The sequence below is a fragment of the Tyto alba genome, unplaced genomic scaffold (assembly GCF_018691265.1).
Source record: "Tyto alba isolate M040663 unplaced genomic scaffold, T.alba_DEE_v4.0 Super-Scaffold_3, whole genome shotgun sequence".
Taxonomy (NCBI): Eukaryota; Metazoa; Chordata; class Aves; order Strigiformes; family Tytonidae; genus Tyto; species Tyto alba.
In genome coordinates this window covers 19646426-19667360 of record NW_024881304.1, presented here as the reverse complement: position 1 = coordinate 19667360, position 20935 = coordinate 19646426, and the positions used below count along the sequence as shown (strand labels likewise).

General features: G+C 55.7%; 1 protein-coding gene across 1 annotated transcript; it reads right to left on the bottom strand.

Annotated features, from left to right (window-relative positions):
* Nucleotides 1-16: 16 nt before the first annotated feature.
* Nucleotides 17-16490, bottom strand: LOC122154051 (LIM and cysteine-rich domains protein 1-like). The gene is given in 6 exon segments (XM_042799754.1): nucleotides 17-1837; nucleotides 2265-2480; nucleotides 7841-8176; nucleotides 13470-13655; nucleotides 13657-13726; nucleotides 16256-16490. Coding segments are annotated over 6 exon segments (1056 nt in total). The 5' UTR covers nucleotides 16345-16490; the 3' UTR covers nucleotides 17-1678.
* Nucleotides 16491-20935: the final 4445 nt, after the last annotated feature.

Genomic DNA, 20935 nt, shown 5'->3' with positions numbered 1-20935 from the left:
CCATACCCCGCAACACCCCCCCCCCCCCCCGTCACCCCATGGCTACAGCCGTCGCTCCCACCTCAGGATTTTCCTGCTCTGCTCCAGCAGCAGCATTTATGTTTGCTTGCTTTGAATCCCCCAGCGTTTCCAGGAACAGCAGCCACAGCACAGGGCCGGACAAAACTTAAGAGGTGCTCACGCACCCCCTTCCCCCAGGTATGTCTTTACACCCCACCAGTCTCGCCCCAACAAGGGGCTCTGCCGCTCTAACCCTGCGGCAGGCACAGTTTCCCCCACCCCTCCTTTGCAAGTTGCTTCAGCATAAGCAAGCAAACATCCGCAGCACGGAGCACGCTTTAAACCAGCGTGCTCGGGAGCAGAAAGAAAACCCAGCGATTGTGAGCTCCTTGCACACTCACCTCTGCAAAAAAAAAAAAAAAAAAATTCCAGTTCTCTGGCAAATAATGTAGACATTTTCGGTATGAAAAAAGACTGAGCACACAGACACCGGCCAGCCTGGGCTATCTGCTATCCTCAGTGACCACCAGAAGCGCCGCTTGATGTAGGGAACAAATACTATCCGCAGGCTCAGTGCCGGATCCTGGGATGGTGTCACCCCTACCAGATCCCCGAGGCGACGGGGATGTCCCCTGGGGACAGGAGAGCTGCGGGGCAAGGGGGCGAGCGTGCTGCGGGCTCCGAGGGGGAGGTACGGTTCCCTGGTACCTGGAGGGGGGCATTGACCCGCTACAGGGAGGAACTGGCATTGCAGCAGTTCAGGCACAACCCCCTGCCCCAAGACAGCTCCGCCTGCAAAGCTGCTTTCCATAAAATTCCCCATGAAACCCAGCTGAAATGTAGGCGCGTACTTCAAGCGCTCGCCGAGCCCCAGCGCGGCGGCAGGAGCGCGGTGCCGCGCTGCGGGCACCCCGCTCGCCCGCGGCGAGAGCCGGTGGGGGCCCGTTCACGGGACACCCCAGCCACGCTCTTGCATTCCGGTTTCAGGGCTGAAGCCGGCGTGGGCTGAGGCAGGCGGCTGCCCCGGGCAGGGCTGAGCCCTTCCCCTCATCTCGCCAGGGTTAAACCCACCGCCCTGGGGGCCAGCGCGACACTTCTACGTTATCGGACACTCAGGAGGAGAAAGCCACAGCTGCGTGTTGCTGCAATTCCATACCGTTTGTTTTCAGAAAGTAATCACCCCACATACTGTTTGTTTTCAGAAAGTAATCGCCCTGGTTCATCAAATTCTTCAAACCCATTGATTCAGTACAGTTGTCAGGAGCCTCTTAGTGTAAACTTCCAGTACAGAGCGCGAAAAATAGGAACAGCTCTTGGTTTTGACCATGACCGTAGGTTTAGTATGCCGAAAGTTACTTTTGAGATGTGTTATTTCCAAAAGACTATTGCAAGATCTTAGTCAGAAGCAGCTTGGAGACGCTTAATAAAAACCCAGCACAAACAGAACCTCCTTCTCAGTCCCTCCACGCCAGACAGACCGCGCACCTCCCACCCGCAAGCACACGAGCCTCCTTTGCTTCCTCCTCAAGGCAACGCTCTCCTGCAAGCTGTACTGGATGCAAGGGGGGCACTGAGTTGCTTGCAGGTGAACAGCCAGGCTCTAATTTTGTTTTAACCTTCCCCTTCTCCTGTGCTTGTCGAATGACCGCAGTTCTGGCGGGACCTCGGGGCGCTCGGCTCAGAGGCGTTTGCTTTTGCTGCAGGTCGTGCACTTGAGGCTGGCGTTGTCCAGAGCGAAGGGCTTGCCGGTCAGCAGCGTCTCGCACTCCAGGCAGGCAAAGTGCTTCTTGTGCCAGGCCATCCCTCCTGCCTGCTGGTAGTCCTCCGAGAAGATGATCTACAGGACAGACAGACAGACAATTGCTTATTTCCATCGTCTCGCTAAGCCGGAGCACGGCAGGAGCCCCCCAGCCTGGTGTCCCCCCACCAAGCCCGTTAGCCAGGCTTAGCAACAGGCAAAGGAAAGGCAGGGGACTGCTCCTGAGCCAGCCGTGGGCTGCAGTTAAGCACTATAAAACCGCCAGGTTTTAAGCGCAACTAGAGCTGGGTTGTTGCTCTGAGATAGACAGGGCAGGGCTGCCCCAGACTGTCGTTAACATCGCGCCGCTTCACCCCGTTTTTAGGCCCCCCCATCCCCGGCGCCCAGCACCAGGATGCTGCCGGATGCCGGGGCGGGGGGGTGAGGGCAGGAGCCAGGACAAGCCCTGGATTCCCCCGGCGCCGGCACCCGAAGGGCGTGGGGAGGCCAAGCGGCCGGTCCCTACCTCGTCGCAGCCGGCGCAGCGCGGGCGGAGGCTCTCGCAGTAGTGCCGCCCGCACCAGGCAGCCCCGCTCTTCCAGAAGTAGATGAGGTCGACGAGGGGCTCGGAGCAGCGGCAGCAGACGAAGCAGGCCGGGTGCCACTGGCGGGAGTAGCCGGCCCGGTCGGCGTACACCACCGGGCAGTCCCCCGGCACCGCCTGCTTGCAGGTCTCGCAGCGCTGCAAGGGAGAGGCGGCGGGGTGAGCGCGCGTCGGGCGGGGAGGCGGCGGCCACCTCCAGCAGCCACCTCTCAGACACAATGGTTTTTGGCACCGTCCCCCTCCCTGGAAGGGTTCAAGGCCAGGTTGGACACGGCTGGGAGCCCCCTGGGCTGGGGGAAGGGGGCCCTGCCCGCGGCAGGGGGGGAGTGGGTGAACTAGAGGATCTTTAAGGTCCTTCCCCACCCAAACCATTCTACGATCTTTTCAAGGCATCGCTGTTACCCGCGCCGCTGGTAGGAAGCACGGACAGCGAAACAGACCACCACCATCTCCAAGCACATCCTCAACGCTTCCCGCTTCTGAAAGGACCAGCTGCGCTCCTGCTCGACATATCCCACAGCGCCAAGGAGGACAGTGGAAATAAAACGTTTAATTCCAGGACTGCTAAGCCGTGCGACTTAGGTTGGTTTTGCTCGAGCTCTTGTTCTGTGAGGGGAAGCTTGAGAATACCAAAGCCGGAGTTTACAGCTCTATCAGCGAAACCCACCGGCCTGAAAGGAGGATTATAGAAACAGTGCAGCGAGGTGGAAGAGCAAGGAAACGCCGAAGCGAAGAGAAAGTAATGGTTGCAGCTTGAGGAAAGCGCTGGGGAAAACATCTCAGTTGTGCAGGACTCAGACAACACAGAGAAGACCACAGGGCCCCCACAGCCAACAGAACCAACATCTCAAGTTCTATCGCTCCATATTCTGTGCAAACATTTGGACCAGTGCCATGTAGGGACAGAGTGTCTATCTATAACATAATTAAAAGTTATTATAAGTATATATTTGCCAGTCTCTACCCAGAATACTGCTTGCTTCCCTCCAGCCAGATCCTCAGGCAGGTAAGAATGGCACAAGCCACCAACCCCTAAGTGTCTGCCCTTTGGGACCACCCCCCAAGCTCAAACCAACCTTCACTAAAATCCAGAGGTTCTCCAAGAAAGAGTTAAGACATCCGATAGTGCAGAAGTGCGGAATGTCAAAGATGTTACTTTGCAGAGAGATTAGGAACTCTGTTCTTTTCTCACAGTTTTTTGATATACATCTCTATGCGTAAGACGGATGTCACGCCAAAGATTCCAGCACAGCGCTTTCAATTTATAACAGTCCAAAGAGACAGAATTAGATTTGGCTAATCTGATGATTAATTAGCGTCTGTGCATATTACACACAAGACCAACTGAGTTCACTCTTCACCCGCGCCTGCAGAGTGATCCTGCGATTAGTTAAGAGCAGGCTTTAAAGCTCTCCTCTCCGGAGCTGACAGCTGATGGGCTGTTATTTCAGTTCCCATTTAAGCCTGGGTAGTCCAGGGCAAGCTAATAGCTTCTGAGTCTGTGCTCTGTCACTGCCTGGAAGAAATGCTCTTGAGTAGGAGCTGGAGTGTCTTCCAGCAGAGCCCTTGGCTGCAAGGCCAGACTTCCCCCGGCAGCCTGGCTCAGGCTTTTACGAGCCCAGGACTTGGTGTGAAGCAGCCTGTGCATCGCACGTGCGGGGCTTAAGCTGCTGCACCCGGCCGGAGCACCGGCCCCCCTCCAGCACCCACAGGGCCGGGGGGGTGTGTGTGTCCCTGGGGAGGGTGGCTTTGCCTACAAACGCTCCCATTTAAGTCAACGAGCTTCTAATACGGGGCTGGAAGAGACACAAAATTAAAATCTCTCATTGAAGGCAACCGAACCGCTCCTGAGCTGCAGGGAATCGGGGATGGGGCGGGGGGGGGGACATGGAGGAGGGGGACCCCCCACGGGGCAGCTGTGGTCCGTGTCCTGAGCAACAACATCGTGATGCCAGCACGGCCCGGGGAACCCTGTGCTGGGCGCACAGGACCCCGCCGCGACCCCCCCCCCGCTCCAACCCCCCTGGGGCAGCAGCAGAAAGGGCCTCTCTGGGGGTTTCTCTGGGAGCTCCCCAAGTGTCAGGCTGAAGACAAGTTCCCCAGCACGTCCAGCCCCTCCTGCTCGTTCACGGCCTGGGTGCCAAAAAGACTATTCTTTGTGTCTAGGGTGTTTGCTTAATCTCACTTCTCCCTTTACACAGCAGAAGGTTACAGGCCTACCTACCCCCACCCCGCGGCTTTTCTTTGTTTTGTTACTATTATTTCTAGCACGCCCCGCAGTTCGCTGCTCCCTCCTCCTTCGTCCCGTCTGGATTTTCGGTAAGTGCCCTGCGGTCCTTGGAGTGGTTCCACCGCGCTGCCGGGCATCTCCTATTTTACCAGGAAATCCAGTAGGAAGAGCGAAGGCAGCGCAAGAGAGAGAAAATGTTTCCTGGCTTGGCGTTTCTGGGAGGCTGGAAGGGGATACGTCTGCTTACGCGGCTCCTTCCCCGGCCAAGGCCTCGGGGGGCACGTCCGAGCGCGGGGCGGCTGGCAGGGCACGGCTCCCGGCAGAGGCAGTTGGACCCGTGAATCCTGCGCCCCTCGGATGGGACCGGATTTTTCCCCTACGTCCGCGACACCTCCCCAGGGCATCCGATTTGGGCGACGCGGGGCACCAGGGAGCCTGACCCCGCAGCTGCCCCCCCCCCTCCGTCCCCCCCCCCCCGACCCATCCAGCCCTGCCCTGCTTATCTTGCAAGATCTGACAGCGAGAACAAACACGAGCAGCTCTCCAACTCCGAGCTCGTGTTTCTTGCCAACAAGAACGGTTGAAAAAAACAACTTATTTTGCTGTTTCTTTCTATGGTAATTATTCAGAGGGCTTTCCCGCAGCATCATGTAACTTCCATCCCCTTGCCATCTGCACACTAAGTAAAAAGCGGCTCTTCAAATTGAGGATGGGATTAGAGCTTGGTACTCATTTTACATTTCCACCGTGTAGGGAGGAGTGAAGACTTCATTAGCTGAGTTACCAGAGGTGCTGGCGAAGAAAGTGCCCCTTTCCCCTAAGCTTCTTCAAACTCGCTCTGCCCGCTGGCTGCCGTTTTGCGGTGACAGCTCCCACACAAGATGCTCCCCAGACCCACGAGGCCGCACTGCTGGCCTCGAGCTTCGTGGGACAGTGGCTAATTCTGAGCAACTGCTTCAGGATTTGATTCGACTCCAACACAGTGGCTTATAACGCCGGAAGACTTTCCAGTTCTGAGGGGGTTAAAGATGATTTTATGCTCGGCGGAGAACATTCAGCTCGTAGGACAGACTTGTTAGTGATGGGGCCCCTCTCTGCAGCCGAGACAAGTTCAAAAAGCTGTTGGAGCTCAGATGCCTCTCTCACCGTGATTTACATTGGCCCTGTATGTTTTCCTTTACACACCAATTTCAACACAGCTGGCCTGAGTGTGCAATAAGAGGTTTAACGACTTTAGCACAGGGACCACACGAACACCCAAGGCAATCATTCCAGCTTGTTTCTTGGTGCAGCTTTGGTGCTTTCTGGGTTCATTTTCTTCCAGAGCAAGAGTAGTGGGATTTTTTTGTCAGGTTCCCCCGCCACCCCTCCCACACACATCCATCCTTCATAAATCTATAGCTCAGATTCACACCTTGAGCTGAAATAGGGTGAAATCAAGCTCCTGGTACCGGCTAAGAGGTTTGGTATTCAACAGATTCAAATCTGTGTCCTACTTCTGATGGACTCAGTGAAGAAACATCGCAGAAACTGCTTGAGAGTCAGGGTCTCCAAAACAAGCTATTCAGCACCCTAGTAGAGAGGTACTAAACCTCCACATCTGGAGGGTGCTGATCTACATTTCAACCCCGAATACATCAACAACATTAAAGTGTCATTGGCTTCATGCGCTTTGTTTCTCAGTCCCTTCACATCCATCCTCTGCCTCCATACAGCTCATTTTGCTCACATCTACTCGCACACGTTGCAAATTAAAGTGCTGTATCTCCTTCTTCTATGGCAGAACGTTTCTTCCAGTGCAGTTTTGCGAAAGCCAGTAGACTTTCTGGAAGTGAAGCACATTTCAGCTCTTGGGACACAGTCCATTCGTAGCAGGTCGGCTGCATTTATTCCTCCACGGGAGATCAGATTAAAGCAGGCGGTGTTTTGTTAGAGGGGGGGTCTGTTTTCAGCACGGCAAGAAGCCACAACACTTCGTGGTCTGCCGTGAGCAGAGCTGCACTGTCTGCTGGTTGAAGAGCATCTCCAGCTCTGAAGCAGTTCCATTTTTCAGCTAGTGTCTCTAGAGAAATGATGCTTTAAACTACAGAGAGTAACATCACGGTTATGTATTTCTTTGGAAGGACGAACTTGCAGTCTAAATAAACCCTCCTTGCTAAGATGACTTTTATTAATGAGTTTAATGGGAACTTTCCTTTTTTTTGGCTATTTTTGAAGCTTAAAATTCTTTGTCCAATTCAGTATTTTCTTGCAACAGTGAAAACTCTTACTGTGTCACCGGACTCAAAGTCAGATGCATGTTAATAGAAGTGGCCATCGCAGAGGGGAGACATTACCCAATATGGAATGAAAGTGGAAACTGCTCTTAACGTCTTACAATCTTGGTGCAGTGATGGCTAGACCAATCTTGCGTTAAAAACATTCAGACACCGTTTTTTTTCCCAGCTCTAAATCATCTGCTGCAAAGGCACCCTCAAATGGGCCAATACAAAATATTTTCACTCACCATATTTCATGATAAGCATTTGCTCAGCAACCACAATGGCCACTCCAGACAGCACTGGGAGAATATCAATCTGAAAAGGTGTTAGGGAATCTCAATCCTTTCCCTGTGGAAATTTATTTTTATGCCCAGGGACAGGCACGGTCTGTTCAAAGTTCCCCGGTGCGGTTCCAGCCCCGGGAGCACTATCTCCACGTTCAAGGCTTTGCATTAAATAGACTGAGCCACCGCCTCCCATCGCTTGGGGTCTTGGTGGTTGTGCTGGCCTAGGAGCCGGGCTGGAAACGCTCGCTAGCTCGCAGGAAAACAGCTGCTCATCTTCAGCACCTGCGCAGCGACGCAGGGACACGTCCCACCCAACCTTTCAGAGCCGCCGAGGAATCCAGAGGTGAGATCGCCGGCTCCTACAGCTGACGGAAAACGTCCCGGCCTCGGCGGTGGAGCACAGCTCCCGCGGTGGAGGGAGGGAGGTGGGGACGGGGATAACCCCCCCTCCTCGCCCCTGCTAGACCGACACCAGCGCTCAGCACCAGCACGCGAGGAAGGGTCCCAGCGGGGTCCTGTCCCGTCCCCCCCCCCCCCCCACCCCGGCGCTGCAGTTTGAGCATCGCAGCAGATTCGGAGGAGCCCGGGGGGGGAGCAAGGAACAGGTAACCCCGGCCCTTTCCCCCTTCTAGTCGAGGCTGGATCCGTCCCCTGGCAGGTCCCCAGCCCCCCGGGCACCCCCCGCCAGCCCGTCCCGCCGCCGCGGAGCGCGGCACTCACGTAGTGCCCTGCCGCGGGCGCGCTCTCCAGGGCCCCGTTGGTGGTCTCGGGGGGTTTGCCGGCAACGATGCCCTCGCCCTGCGGCTTCCCCTCCTCCTTCCCGCCGCCGCCCTGGCCCGGCAGTGCCACCTCCCCGACGCCCAGCGCCTCGGCTTTGTACTTCTTCACGAAGTCTTCCATCAGCTTCAGCTCGCCCTCGGCGAGGCCGCGGCACTGCGACGGGTCCTGGTCGTACAGCGGGAGTTGTCTCATCAGCTGCCGCCGGCGATAGCAGGCCCCGTCCGTCCCCGCCACCGGCTGCATCTCCTTGGGGATCAGCTCCATGTACTGCATGGCCTGGGCGGGAGAGAGCACCGGCAGTTACCCCCCAGCCGCCGAGGGAAGCGCGAGCTCTCCCGGACCGACGCTCCGCTCGCCTTGGGGCGGCGGCGGCAAACGTGCCACTTCCCCTCCCTCCTGCCGCCGAGCTGTCCCAGCCTACGCTGAACTTACTCAGATGCCAGCGGCAGCCAGGCTATTGTTCATCGTTTCGTCCTCAGAAAACAGTGGAACCAAACAAACAGAAAAAAAAAAAAACAAAAAACAAAAAACAAAAAAACCAGACTCCCCAGGAAAGCAAAGCAGCAAAGACTTGCTTCGCTGTTTTGCACCCAGATCCCAACACACCCTCCCTTGCTGGCATTAGCAGGCCACTATTCCAGGCAATTGGACAGCAAGGCTGCTGGAAAGACCAGAAAGCCATAAAGATCAAAACCCAAGCCCAGGCAGCTTCCTCCTGCCTCGTGCCAGGACAGGGAAAGCTCCGGGGAGCGGGTCAGAGGCTGCACCAAGAGCCCCACCACAGCCCTCATGGGCTGCATGCAGCGTAGTGTACAGTAAAAGATCCCCTTTTATCAATTAAAAGAAAAAAAAAACAAACTTAATGCAGGTAAAAAGAGTCACATAGAAGCTGAGTCTGTGACACTGACAGCCACCAACTCCACCCGATTATTGATTTTACAGGAAAGGGAAGGTGTTTGGTCACCCGTGCCCTGCAACATGGCAAGTAAACGCCAAGAAACTATCCAGACTAAAGTCTCTTGCTCAGCTGGCCGCTAGCCGCTACCTCAAGAGAGAGTAAACCATGATCTTGCAAGAGGGCTGGCCCACGCTGAATTAGCTTTTGTGGGCCGGTGGGGTCTGCACAGTTAACTTCTTCTGGCCTGGTGCTAAGGGGAAGGGAGTTTCCCGCTCAAGACATTTTTCCTATTGTAGTGTGAAGAGCGAAGGGGCAGCCAGTTGGCTCCCTGCCATTCCGTTTTAAAGACCAGCATCCAGCTGCATTAGATTTGTTTCTTACTTGGTCAGCACTTGAAACTGAAATTTAAAAAAAGCAGAGAAGCAATTAACTGTTTACAGTACACAGCCTGGTTCAGTATGGCCTTTTAAATACAGAAACGTTTGGACAACACTGAACAACACATCACGCCTGTAAAAACTTCCAAGTCAGCTTCCCCTTCAGCTACTTCCAGCCAGATAGATAGCAGCGTCTCAGGGCACGATCCCGGCCTGAAGACTTGCAACAGCAATAGATAAATGATTTAATGGAGGCAAGGCTTCTTCCCCGTTTCTTGGAGTGCATGTTAACATTGCTGCACGTCGCGATATTGGGCATCAACACTCAGTATATTGTGCCTCTGCGCAGTGACAGGATTGATATCCGGGAGTTTACTGGGGGAGGGCTCCCACGGGAGAAGGTGCTGCTCGGGAACCGCCGGGCTGCGGGATGCTGCAGAAGCGATCTGGTGCGCAGATGGCTTTTGCAGAAGTGAGAAATCCTAATAGGAACTACAGAAGCAAGAGGCTAGAACCCCCCCCCCCAACGGCTCCTCCCAGGCCTCGCAAAACACAGACACTGCCCGGCGGCGTCCGGCAGCTGGCAAGGACAAGCGACCAAAGCTCAGAGCTTCCCGCTGGACGGCCGTGAGCGGGAGGCTCGAGCTGCACGGCCCGCACCGGCGAGGCTGAGCCGCAGGCACAGCGCCGCCGGGGCACGCCAGGGACACAGTGGGACCTTCCTGGAGGGAATTCTCGACCCACTACAAACGTGCCAAGGCTCGCGAGCGCTCACACCGGAGCTGCGAGAACAGCACCGCGCCAGCACGTGCGCCCGAAGCACCTTGTCCCACTCCAGCGCCAGGCTCCCCACCGCCGACACGGAAGGTCTGTGCTGGAGGCCACGGGGAAAAGCAAAGTGTCCCGTCTTTCTTAAAAGTCCAGTTGGACCGCTCAGCCGCAGGTTGCAGTCTCTGCCCAGGCACGTGGGGGGATTTCACTCCCTGATCAAGAGAATGCTTAAAGTTATAATTGTAGGTGTCAAAGTGTGTCCAGAGAGTAGACCAGGGGGAAAAAAAAAAATCAAAAAAATCAACCTGACACCAAAAATTGAAACCAAGGATAATAAAAAGTTGTTTCTTCTGCTGCTACCATGTATTACCACAGCCAAATGCTTTACTATCTTGCCTTAGCACAGATAATTTTGAGGAAGAGCACTCTGAGTTTTCACTGTTAACTACTGGATTTCGGAGATATTTTATGATCTGTTCTTTTCACATTCCCCAAGGACACTGAATATCTACTTCATAACTTCTCCAGGCACAGCTTAATGAAAACACACTCTGAATTTCCTCCTATTATTGGACCATCCACTTCAGGACAACAATATTAAAAACAATCCCAGGTTTCCAGCCTGCCTTCAGAAGGAAATCACCGGAGCGAGTCAGTTAGGCACTAAAAGCTTTTTGGCCCAAGTCCCTTTTGAGCTATCCCGAGAACGGCCGACACCCGGCATTCCTCCTAAAAGTTTGTCAAGTTGATCTGCAAGCCAAAATTTACCAAGGTTGTCTCCAAAGCTCCTGCAATGTTGTGTGCTTGAACCAAGAGCCGTTCGGGCACTGTCAAGAGCTCCAAAGCTGTCGTGAGGCACGAACCTCCCCCCCCCCCCCCCCCGAGCTGCCCCCCCGCCAGCACCGCAGGGCCCCGGATTGCTCCCCCCAACAAGGGGGGACGGTGGGGGGTTCAGGCCCCTAGGAGCAGCAGCAAGCAGCCCAGGAGCTGCAGTTCGGGCATCCTTCACGGCAAAGGGCCGAGCCTGCCCGCGGGGAGCCCCGGGTTCCTGATAAATCCCGGGCTGAGCAGCGTGCTTAAGGAATCAGGCCGGGTGGGAAGAGTGCCACCATTGTTCTCCCCGTCCCTCCCCAGCTCCCCAGTTCCCCGTGGGACCTGCGGAAGGCAAAAAGCGGTTAAACAAACATCCCTGCCGGGCCAGCTCCTACCAAAGGGAGAGCAGGTTGTGAGCAGCAGTGCTGCGATTAACCAGCCGGGCAGTGGGATGCACGGGGGTCTCGGTCCCTCATTAAAGCCCAGTGGTCTGCTCCAATTAGCACCACAGGCCCCAGCTGCATCCCCAGCCCAGGCTTCCTGCCACCCCCAGTCAGCCTTTCTGAGAGCGTGAGGGCAACTGAGTCTTGAGAAGAAACAATCGGTCTGCCTCTGGGGTCTGCAGCTGCAATTTCACATTTGTTTCCCCGGTTATTCATTAAAAAAAAAAAATGAAAAAAAAAAAAAATCTGGTTGTAGTTTTCAGCAGCTTTGAACTATTTGTTTAATTTGAAGAGCAAAAGCTGTCCGCTAATGACAGTGTAATGTATAACCTTTTTAGTACCGCAACACAGTTAAAACCCAGTTAAATGCTTTCCCTCAAGAAGTGCTCTGCTGCCTAACACTTCCACACCCCAAAACCCACTTCCAGTCATTCCCACACAGCAAAATTGCTTGCCCGGATGGAAACCAGGCACAGGAGGGAAGGTGGGGCTGGGCTGGGGGCTTCTTTTCGGATCCAGCCCTCGGCATGGGACCATGCTCCCCATCTCCCCTTTTTAGCCCGAGTTCTCTTTACAAAACCTCACCAGGAGGAATTCGGACCGGCCTCTGTTGAGCTGTAAGGAAAAGCTCCGGCGCTGAATGCGGGAGGGGTCCCCCCCCGCCCCGGGGGGCAGCAGCGGTCGCGCCGGCGGGGCTGCGGGCAGGATGCTCCCGGGCACAGAGCTCCGCTCCCGGCACGACGAGCCTCCCCGCTCCCGGTCCCGGCAGCGGGAAACTCCACAAACCTGCCAGGGCCAGGGCCAGGGCCAGGGCCGGGCTGTGCTGCACCTCGGAGAGGTGGTGGTGGTGGTGGTGGTGGGGGGGGGGGGGGGCCAGAGGATGTTTTCCACCGAAGCGATGCTCTTCTGAAATCAGGAGAGGGGCAGCCCCCAAGGCACAACCATCCGGCTGCCCACCGCTGCCGGGGAGAACTTAAACCCTCCTCCCCTTCCCCGCCACTTGCCCAGCGAGTCAGAGCCGAGATGAAAACAGAAACAGCACGGCAAAGACGTTAAGCCATGAAGTAAACAGCGCCGACACCCTGTTCCGGCTCCGTTTCGGTGTTCCCACGGACGCCTGCTGGGGCAGAGGTGATGCAGCATCCAGCAGGAAAAAAGGCTGCGTTTTGGGGTGGTTTGGGGCTGTTCTGCCATTTAGAGGCACAAGTGAGCGCTAGTTGCACTCCTGGTTAATAGATCTGAGATGCCAGGCCTATTTTAAGTCAGAGATTTTAATGACTACCTCAGCAAGCAAGGAAAATAATTACTATATGGAAGACTACAGTTATTTTTCCCTTATTAAAGTCCACATCCGTAACGGAGTAATTTAGAAGCACAGCGCTGGATTTAGATGCAGCATTACTTCTTTCCACACTGATTTGATTTTTCAGCTTTCAAGAGACTGAAGCACAATTTCCTGAAGTGATTGACTGAAAAAACCCTCCAGGTTAGGGGAACTGTCCCAGCGACCTCCCTCCGCCCGCGCTGGCTGCTCCTGGGACAGGCTCACACCCACGTTTGCAAGAGATCAGACCCAAGGAGCAAGGCGGGACCCGCCTCTCCAACAGAGAGCTCAAGGCCCAGGACAAGTCGTCCTGCCCAGATAAACCACCCGAAGAGCTTGGAGTCTCCACGGCTGCTCCCAGGAGCCCGGCCCAGCCCCGCGGTGTTTTAAAAGCACGAGACGGGGCTCTGGCGTTAACTCGTCCTTGCGGGTGTCCCGCAGCCTGCACGGCTTTCTGCCGCCGCGGTGCCCTCCTGGGGATGGTCAGGGAGGGCACCAACCCCTGCCCGGACACCCCGAGAAGGTCTGGGGGGATCGCTCCCACATCCAGCCTGGGGTTTTGGAGCCTGCGTGGGCTGCACAGGCGTGGTACGACTGGCAGGACAGCAGGGATGGGACCTCTCCAGAGCAATGTTTTTATTGGACGCGAGCTTTACCAAAGTAGCGAGCTTTCTAGTTGTAAACCCCATTAAGACTTCTCTTAGAAATGTAAGCAAACCTATAAAAACCCAAAGGCAAGCCATTCCCCTCTCCTACCTACTCTGGTTACCTACACGGTTTTCCAAAACACCAAGTGTTACGTATGTTTTTGCTCTCCAAGGCAAACCATAAGTTTTGCTATTCCCCCCCCCCCCCCCCCCCCCGATAACCTTATTCCAGAGCTGAGTTACTTTTTCCGCTAAGCGACACCACTACCTGCCAAACGCGCTGTGGGTCACCTTACCAGCTTCTGGGTGAGTCCCGGGGGAGCCCACTCGTACGTGATGGTGTCGAAGGTGGGGTCTTTCCGAGAGACGATGGGGTTGGTGATGATCATGCGGTTCCTTTTGTAAATGCGAACGCCGTCACCTCCCTTCACCCGGGCGGTGAGCGTGGCGTACTTGGAGTCCGACAGCAGGCGCCCGATTTTTCCGGTCGTCCTCCACGTCCGAGCTCAGGCTGTGATCCTCCTGGCTGCATTTGCACGACTTGCAGATTTTCCTGCGGGTGACAAAGCGAGATCATCCTTTCGATGCGAGCTGGGCCGCGGGAGGCACGCGACGGCTCAGCCACGGAGCGTCAGCCTCTTCCAGAGGTTAAACGCAGACCGGGGTTATGCCACGAGACAAAAGGCTCCTGTGGCCTGAGCTGCACACGGGAATTCAGCACGATTCACAGAACCACAGGCTGGTTTGGGCGGGAAGGGCCCTCAAAGCCCCCCAGTGCCCCCCCCTGCCCCGGGCAGGACCCCCTTCCCCCAGCCCAGGGGGCTCCCAGCCCCGTCCAACCTGGCCTTGAACCCTTCCAGGGAGGGGGCAGCCACAGCTGCTCTGGGCACCCTGGGCCAGCGCCTCACCCCCCGCACAGGGAACAATTTCTGCCTTACATCTCACCTAAATCTCCCCTCTGGCAGTTTAAAACTATTACCCCTCATCCTATCCCTACACCCTGATCCACAGTCCCTCCCCCCCTTGCCCCCCTTTAAGCCCTGGGAGGCCGCTCGAAGGGGTCCCCGGCCCCTTCTCTTCTCCAGGCTGAACCCCCCCAACTCTCTCAGCCCGGCCTCCCAGGGGAGCTGCTCCAGCCCCCCCAGCATCTCCGTGGCTCCTCTGGCCCCGCTCGAGCAGCTCCGGGTCCTTCTGCTGTTGGGGGCCCCCGAGCTGGCCCCAGCACTGCAGGGGGGTCTCCCCAGAGCGGAGCAGAGGGGGACAATCCCCTCCCTGGCCCTGCTGCCCCCCCTGCTCTGGCTGCAGCCCGGGGCACGGGTGGGTTCTGGGCTGCGAGCACATACTACCAGCTCATGTCCAGCTTTTCATCCCAGAGGGATCGGCAGTGGCACGGAGCAGAAAGCTGCAAACCCCTAAGTGCCTCCCCCAGGCGAAAGCAGCCGCAGCGGCGCTGGCAGACTGCTGCCCCCCCATCCCCACGAGGAGCTGCCGCTGCCCAGGACCTCTGAAAACCCCTTCAAGCATCGTTAAATCTCCCACCCTCATCCGGCTCCAACAGCTGAGCACTAGCCCCAGCTCTTCCAAGCTTGAATGCCATTAAAAGAGGTGACTGCTAAAAGAGGAATGGATACTAGTTGTCTATAGTTTTCATTACAATAGCTATAAATCATAAAGATAAGTCTGTAAGGCCACTCTGCTTTTCTATCAGATGCTAACAGCAAAAAGGACAAACCAACTCTGATGCAACCCCAAGTATTTCAGCGGGATCCTGGAACAAGCATGATTCCAACCAGCCTTGAATTGAGTCAATTAAAAAAAACAAAAGCAGTGATTCAACCAAAGGAGCGTTTTAAAGTCTTAAAGCTGAGGCGCTGAGACGGGAAGGGCAGGCTGCAGGCCACGGCTGCTTGCCGCCACGTGAAGCATTCCAGCAGCACACCTGCGGACCGCGGCCCCGGGACCCGGCTGCTCGGCCCACGGCAAACAGGAGCTCCCCGGGGGCTCGCAGAAAAGAGCCCAGTGTTTTGCAAGGCAACCTCAGAGGGCACTAATGCTTTTTTAATTAATGACATCTGGATAGCTCCCTTCCATTTCAAAGCCCCCTTTGTTTCTCCCGGTTGGGTTTGGAAGCAGATGGGGCGGGGCAGCAGCCCACTGCCCCTGCCCAGAGCCAAGCACGCAGGACGGGTCGGCTCCCACCAGCTCCTGATATTGGTGCCGATCTACCTAAATTAGTGTTTTTAAAAGGAAAAACTGAAAGTAAAGTCTCAAAAAACGAGACATTTCCGGCGCTAAGCACAGCACCTCAGCTGTCAGGATGCTCAGGACGACCAGCTGCAACAGCCGAGTGGGACCAGCACCGGTTTTGCTCCACTCCGCACCCACGCTCACCCCCGAGGACAGCCAGGAACCCAGCACAACTCCTGCCGACAGCGCGGGATTATCCAGCCGGCCAGCATTTCCCTGCCTCCGAAGCAAGCGAGGACGTGCTTCGCCTCTCTAACCCCTCTGCAAACCACCTGGCGGGCAGAGGAGCCGGGCGCCAGCCCACTCGCCGCGCAGGGCGTCGGGTGGCTTGTGCCGAGCACAGCTTGCAGCAGCTTCGGCCCCGTGTCCCCATCCTGCTGTCCCACTGAACAGCACCCACCACGCAGGGCCGTGCTGGGGGACAGGCCCCTCTGCAGGCTGGGCCATCTCGCAGCCCAGCTTTCTGCTCTGCCCAAGCCACAGCTCGCTGCCAAGACCTGCGCCCAGCCTCGCAGAGAGAGTCTCGACTCCCAGGGACCAGGCAATGGTAGCAAAAACGGAAAAAAAGCCCCACTGCATGAGAGCCTCAGCTCGGTTTAAACACTTGTGGATGAGGTTTTAACTCAAACAAATAAAAGAGCAGGACCAGTGAGGGAAGGGGGATGGAGAGCAGGGAACACAAGCACCCTCCTGGCTCCGCAGGCGTCCTGGCTGGCCAGCGAGTCCTCTCTGCACCCCCCCAACAGTTCTCTGCACTCAGCGTCACCGGAATCTGAACATCAGCAGGACCAAAGGGAGAGTGTCAGGGCAGGGCCCACCGAGGCCAAGACATTACCTCCAAGAATGTGGCTCGAAGCCCGCGCACGTCCCTCTGCAGCGTAAGCAAGGCACACCTCGTCCCGACTGCGGCTGGCTCAGCGACATCTGGAAGAGAACAGGACACCCGAGTTGGAAAGGCTGTATCCTCAACGATTATCTGAGACTAGAGTACCAATACTGTCACTTGTCCTTACGTCCTGTGAAGCCTCAAACCTCCCAAAACGCCTTCTGACCACTGCCCATGCAGACCTGCTACAAGTGTATTTAGGGATGCTTGGGATGAAGGTTTTCACCTCAAAGCACGGACAGTCCCATCCCCAGGACACACACACCCAGCAGAAGCAACAGCAGCATCTCAGGAGCTTTGCCCCCACCTCAACAGATCCAACCCTGTGCAGTCAGAGATTAAACTGCAGGGTGGTCATCCACCTCCGCAAGACCCCGACACTGGCAGTCTTCAAGAAGCATTATAAAGCGTCAGGCTCTTGCAATTTTCTGACCATTTCAGACCTTGCAGTCTGCATTCTCCGTTAAGGCCTAACACACAGGTCTCCCCCCCCATGCCCTTTTTGGCACTTGCTCCCCTTCATCACATCCTTGTGGATGTCTAAACCCTCCCGAAAGCATCAGAAGCACAGTGGAGGCTGCAGCAGTTTCCAGTGCTGGAGAAGGGTGTTGCCTGCCTGTGCGATATTAATCTAGTCCACGTGTGTTTCTGTGTCACGATGGTCTTTCACTGCAAGATCATACGCTGTTTAAATCAATATTTGTCACACTGCCTCTCGCCCCAGCTCCTGTCCTCCTCGCCCAGCCCCAGCAGCCCTCGTGCCCTGCACGCTGCCCTCCCCACAGCTTTACACCAGCTTTACACGGGGCTGGGCAGGGGCCGTCCCTGCCCAAACCTATTCGCCGACGGAGGAATCGATAGCGGTAAAAGAGCAGAGGTTGGTGTTTGAAGTGTGGCTTTGGGGGAACGCGCTCAGCTCCTTCACTCTGCCGTGCAGATTAAAAAAAAAAAAATAAATCCCCCTTTGCGGGGGCTCTGCGGGGGGTGGCCGGGCACGGCAGGCAGCGGCTGAGGGGGTGGCCAGCCCTAAGCTCTGCCCAGCAGCGCGGGCTCCGCAGCTCCGCTCGGATGCGGCGCCGGGGACGATGCTGGCAGCCCCCCCCCCCTTCCTCCCGCCCCCAGACACCAGCTCCCGGGCTCCCCAAAGCTCCCCTGGGACACCCCTGGAACGCCCCGCTCTGCCAGGCAAACTCATATTCTGCAGCTTTCGAGAGGAAAAGGTTATTTGACGGCGCTCGGTTAGGAAAGACATTCAATTTACCTTGAAAACCCAGTGTTGCTAGTAAGGACAAAGCTCTTACGAGCAGGTGGCTCTAGAAAGGACTGGACACCGCTTTGCCAATTTTCAGATAGACGACGGGCCTTTACACGCCTTTTTTTGTGCGGAACTATTAAGTCTCCATACGAGGCTGCTCATCCTTGAGAAACACAGCCCAAAGGGTACGAAATGGCCCATTTCAGCTCACTTTGCCCATAGGACTGCTATTTCATTTTTTCCTCAGCTTTCACCGGTAGTCTTCACCTCATTTTTAACCTGTAGTTTTTCCAGGTATTTTGAAGCCGGAGAAAAGGCCTTTCACCCTGGGGATTCATAAAATTGCATCTTAAAAATGGTCTTAACGTGCACATACTGTCCACCCTGCCTCTAGTATCCAGAAAAATAGGACATTTTTGATTCTTCAGCTATGTGCCAGCTCTCCAGAAGAGATAAAGGCATTTAAGATTTCAGCACAGACCACTTACAATCTTACCCATCCTGGAACCATGTGTTAGAGATCTACTAACTGATGGGTTTTTTTTAATTGACTCTGATCAGACGGAAGCTGAGTATAGGCAAGGGACTATGAATGGTTGTTTATTTAAAATACAAACATCTGGGTTAAATAAACTCGTTTGGAAAAGTTCCATTACATATGGAGGGGAAAGCAAGGGAAAAGCATTGCCAGTAGCAAGAACCAGTGTGTGAACCCCCAACGAGAGAACCTGATGCTCCACAGCCCAAGTGCCAGTGCTGGAACTCGCAGCCATGGGGGGGGGGGGGGCACCAGCCTGGGGCCTCCACACGGATACGTAAACCCAGTGTTTCCCTTTATTGCTTCAGTGTTAACAAAACACTTTCTTGGTAATTTATTCAACCTGGTAATTCGTCCTACTTGTCCAAATACGACTTCTTCTCCATGTCCCAGGTGTAACTGAGGTTGACCGCTCTTTACTCAGCCTAAACCCCACGGAAGTACCTACCGGATCGGCGCTCTCGGAGCGGGCTGGCGCTACCCATCACCCCAGCCGGCCGGAGGAGCCGTGTCCAGGCTGCCGGGGCTGTTTTAGACACCCACCCGACCCCAACCCCTGCCACAGCACGGCTCGGACGTGGCTGCCCACTGCCAAGGGCCGGGCGAGCGTCCCGAAGCCGGGCAGCCGGCGGAGCTGGGATCGGCGGGGTGACCCCCCCAGCAGCGGGTGAGCAGCCAGCTCGCAGGTGGATGGACGAGGCCGACGAGCGCTTCCAACCCAAGGGGCAGCCTGCAGCACAGAGCAGCCCTGTAAAAAGGCTTCCTGGGCCCAACTGGAGCGAGGCAGGCTGCACCCTTCCACCCCCTGGCCCGGCACCCCTGCCAGCACCCCCGGGACTGCTTTCGTACCTCCGCCGTTACACGCTTGCTCAGCCCAAATACAGTAAAACGGATCCTGTTTAACAGAGCAGGCTGACATCACTGTTTCCCCAGAGCAAACCCGTCGGCACGCACAGGCGACCCTTGGCTTTGGGTCGTACAACCAAAGCGCGTCGTCCGTTTCCTCAAGACACAGCTGCTAAACAATTCCTCGCCCTGATCTCCGGTCGCGTATCGCTTCAGACGTGCGCGGAAGAGCCAGTCACCGGCCCCCCCCGGGCTTGTGCACGGCTCTGGCCAGGACCAGACCGCGCGCTGGGAGCTCCAGAGCTCCTCAGAAACTCTTGTTTGTAGGTGTCAGCGGCGCGACTCAGCCCTCCTCGCCATCCGAGCCAGCTGTGAGCCCAAAGCTGTAAGAAAACATGGGGGAGGCAACGCAAAAAACGGGGAAACACGTGGCTCCTGGGCTGGCTCGGGTCCCCCCTGCCCTCGGAGGTGAGGGTCTGCGGCCGGAGGGGATGGTGCTGGGATGGCAGCTCAGGAGGCCCCCGTTCAGCTTCGGGGACATCCCTGTGGCTTGGGCAGACCACACCGGGGGCAGCCCCGGGCGAAGGGACCCCAGCCCCCTCCCCACGGGGACGGGACGTTTACCCACATCCCTGCGGGCTGAGAGCCCCCCGGGCAGCCCAGCCACGTCTCTGTCTGCAGGCCAGCATCATTCCTCACTCCCGCAGAAGCGGAGGGAGGTTTGAGCCACTCACTTCCACCGCTGCGCGGGGGCCAAACATAACAGGGGCCGCTGCCTGTTTTTCAGGCTGCCTGGTCAGCAGGACTTCCTGCCCAGATATGGAGCTTCTCCTCACAGCTGCTCCGGCTCCTCAAATATGCATAAAAGGAGATTTCTTTAAAAAAAAAAAAATAAAAAGACACAGCAAAAACCCCAAACCCAGTAAGATAACGCAAAACAAATGCTCCCCAACTATCTTAGACTCCACCTACGCCCAAGCCCATTTGGGAACAGCAGTGTTAAACATGGAGACACCAAAGTTTAAGATAAAGAGTTTGAAGACACTTGTAATGCTTTTTAAAAAAAGCCCGTGTCAATAAACTGCTCAGAAGAAAAACAAATTCTGCTCACCATGACTAGATATACAATGCATTTTAAGATTTCTGTTTTGGCTTTTTTGTCTCATATCATTCTTGCTATTAAAAGAGAGAAAGCAAGCCCATGCAGAGGAAATTCTTAGGTAGTGAAATGATAGGAAATTGAGGCCATTCTACCCACAAAAACATCTCTGAACAATCTCAGGAATATGCCAGTAATACCACGGTTCACTATTTTACTGGCCAAAGGCAGGGCCATCCTAGACACTGGTAAGTTCACTCAATGGTTGGAAAACAGAGCACCTATAATGACAAATGTCAGGGAAAAAGCCCAAATGTGGCTCCATCTTGGTTTACAGTTTGAGGACTCCTTTGGAAAGGAGCACTGAGCCTCCAGGCAGGTCTGGGCAGATGGAGCCTGGTTAGAATTTATGAGCAGGTCAGAGTCCAGCTCCACCAGCCTGCTCCATTCACAGCTCAGCTGAGGCTCCAAAAGGCTTTGTTCTGGGTATCATCACCCTCTGACCAGCCCAGCACTCCCTGGCCAACGACCCTTTGCTGAAGGACTTACTGAAGCTGGTCTGACAACTGAGTTCGGTGCAAGGGGACTGTCCTCAATGACACACGGAGAAAATTGTTTTCACATCCACATAATTCGAAAATCCTTCCAAAACACAGCACTATTCTAGCTACGAAGAAGAATTAACGCAGCTGAAACCAGGACGTGCTCACTTCACAACCTGTTCAGTGACAGATTTAGCACCTCCACGAAGAGATTTCAGACTAAACTTAGGTGTTTCCCAGTGAAGGTTCCTCTAGGAACAGCCATCCCGTGCCCAGGCTAATGCTCCAGGCAGATGGGCCAAACTTCTAGACCACAAATGGGCTGAACTCAGACCTGCCAGTGCTCAAC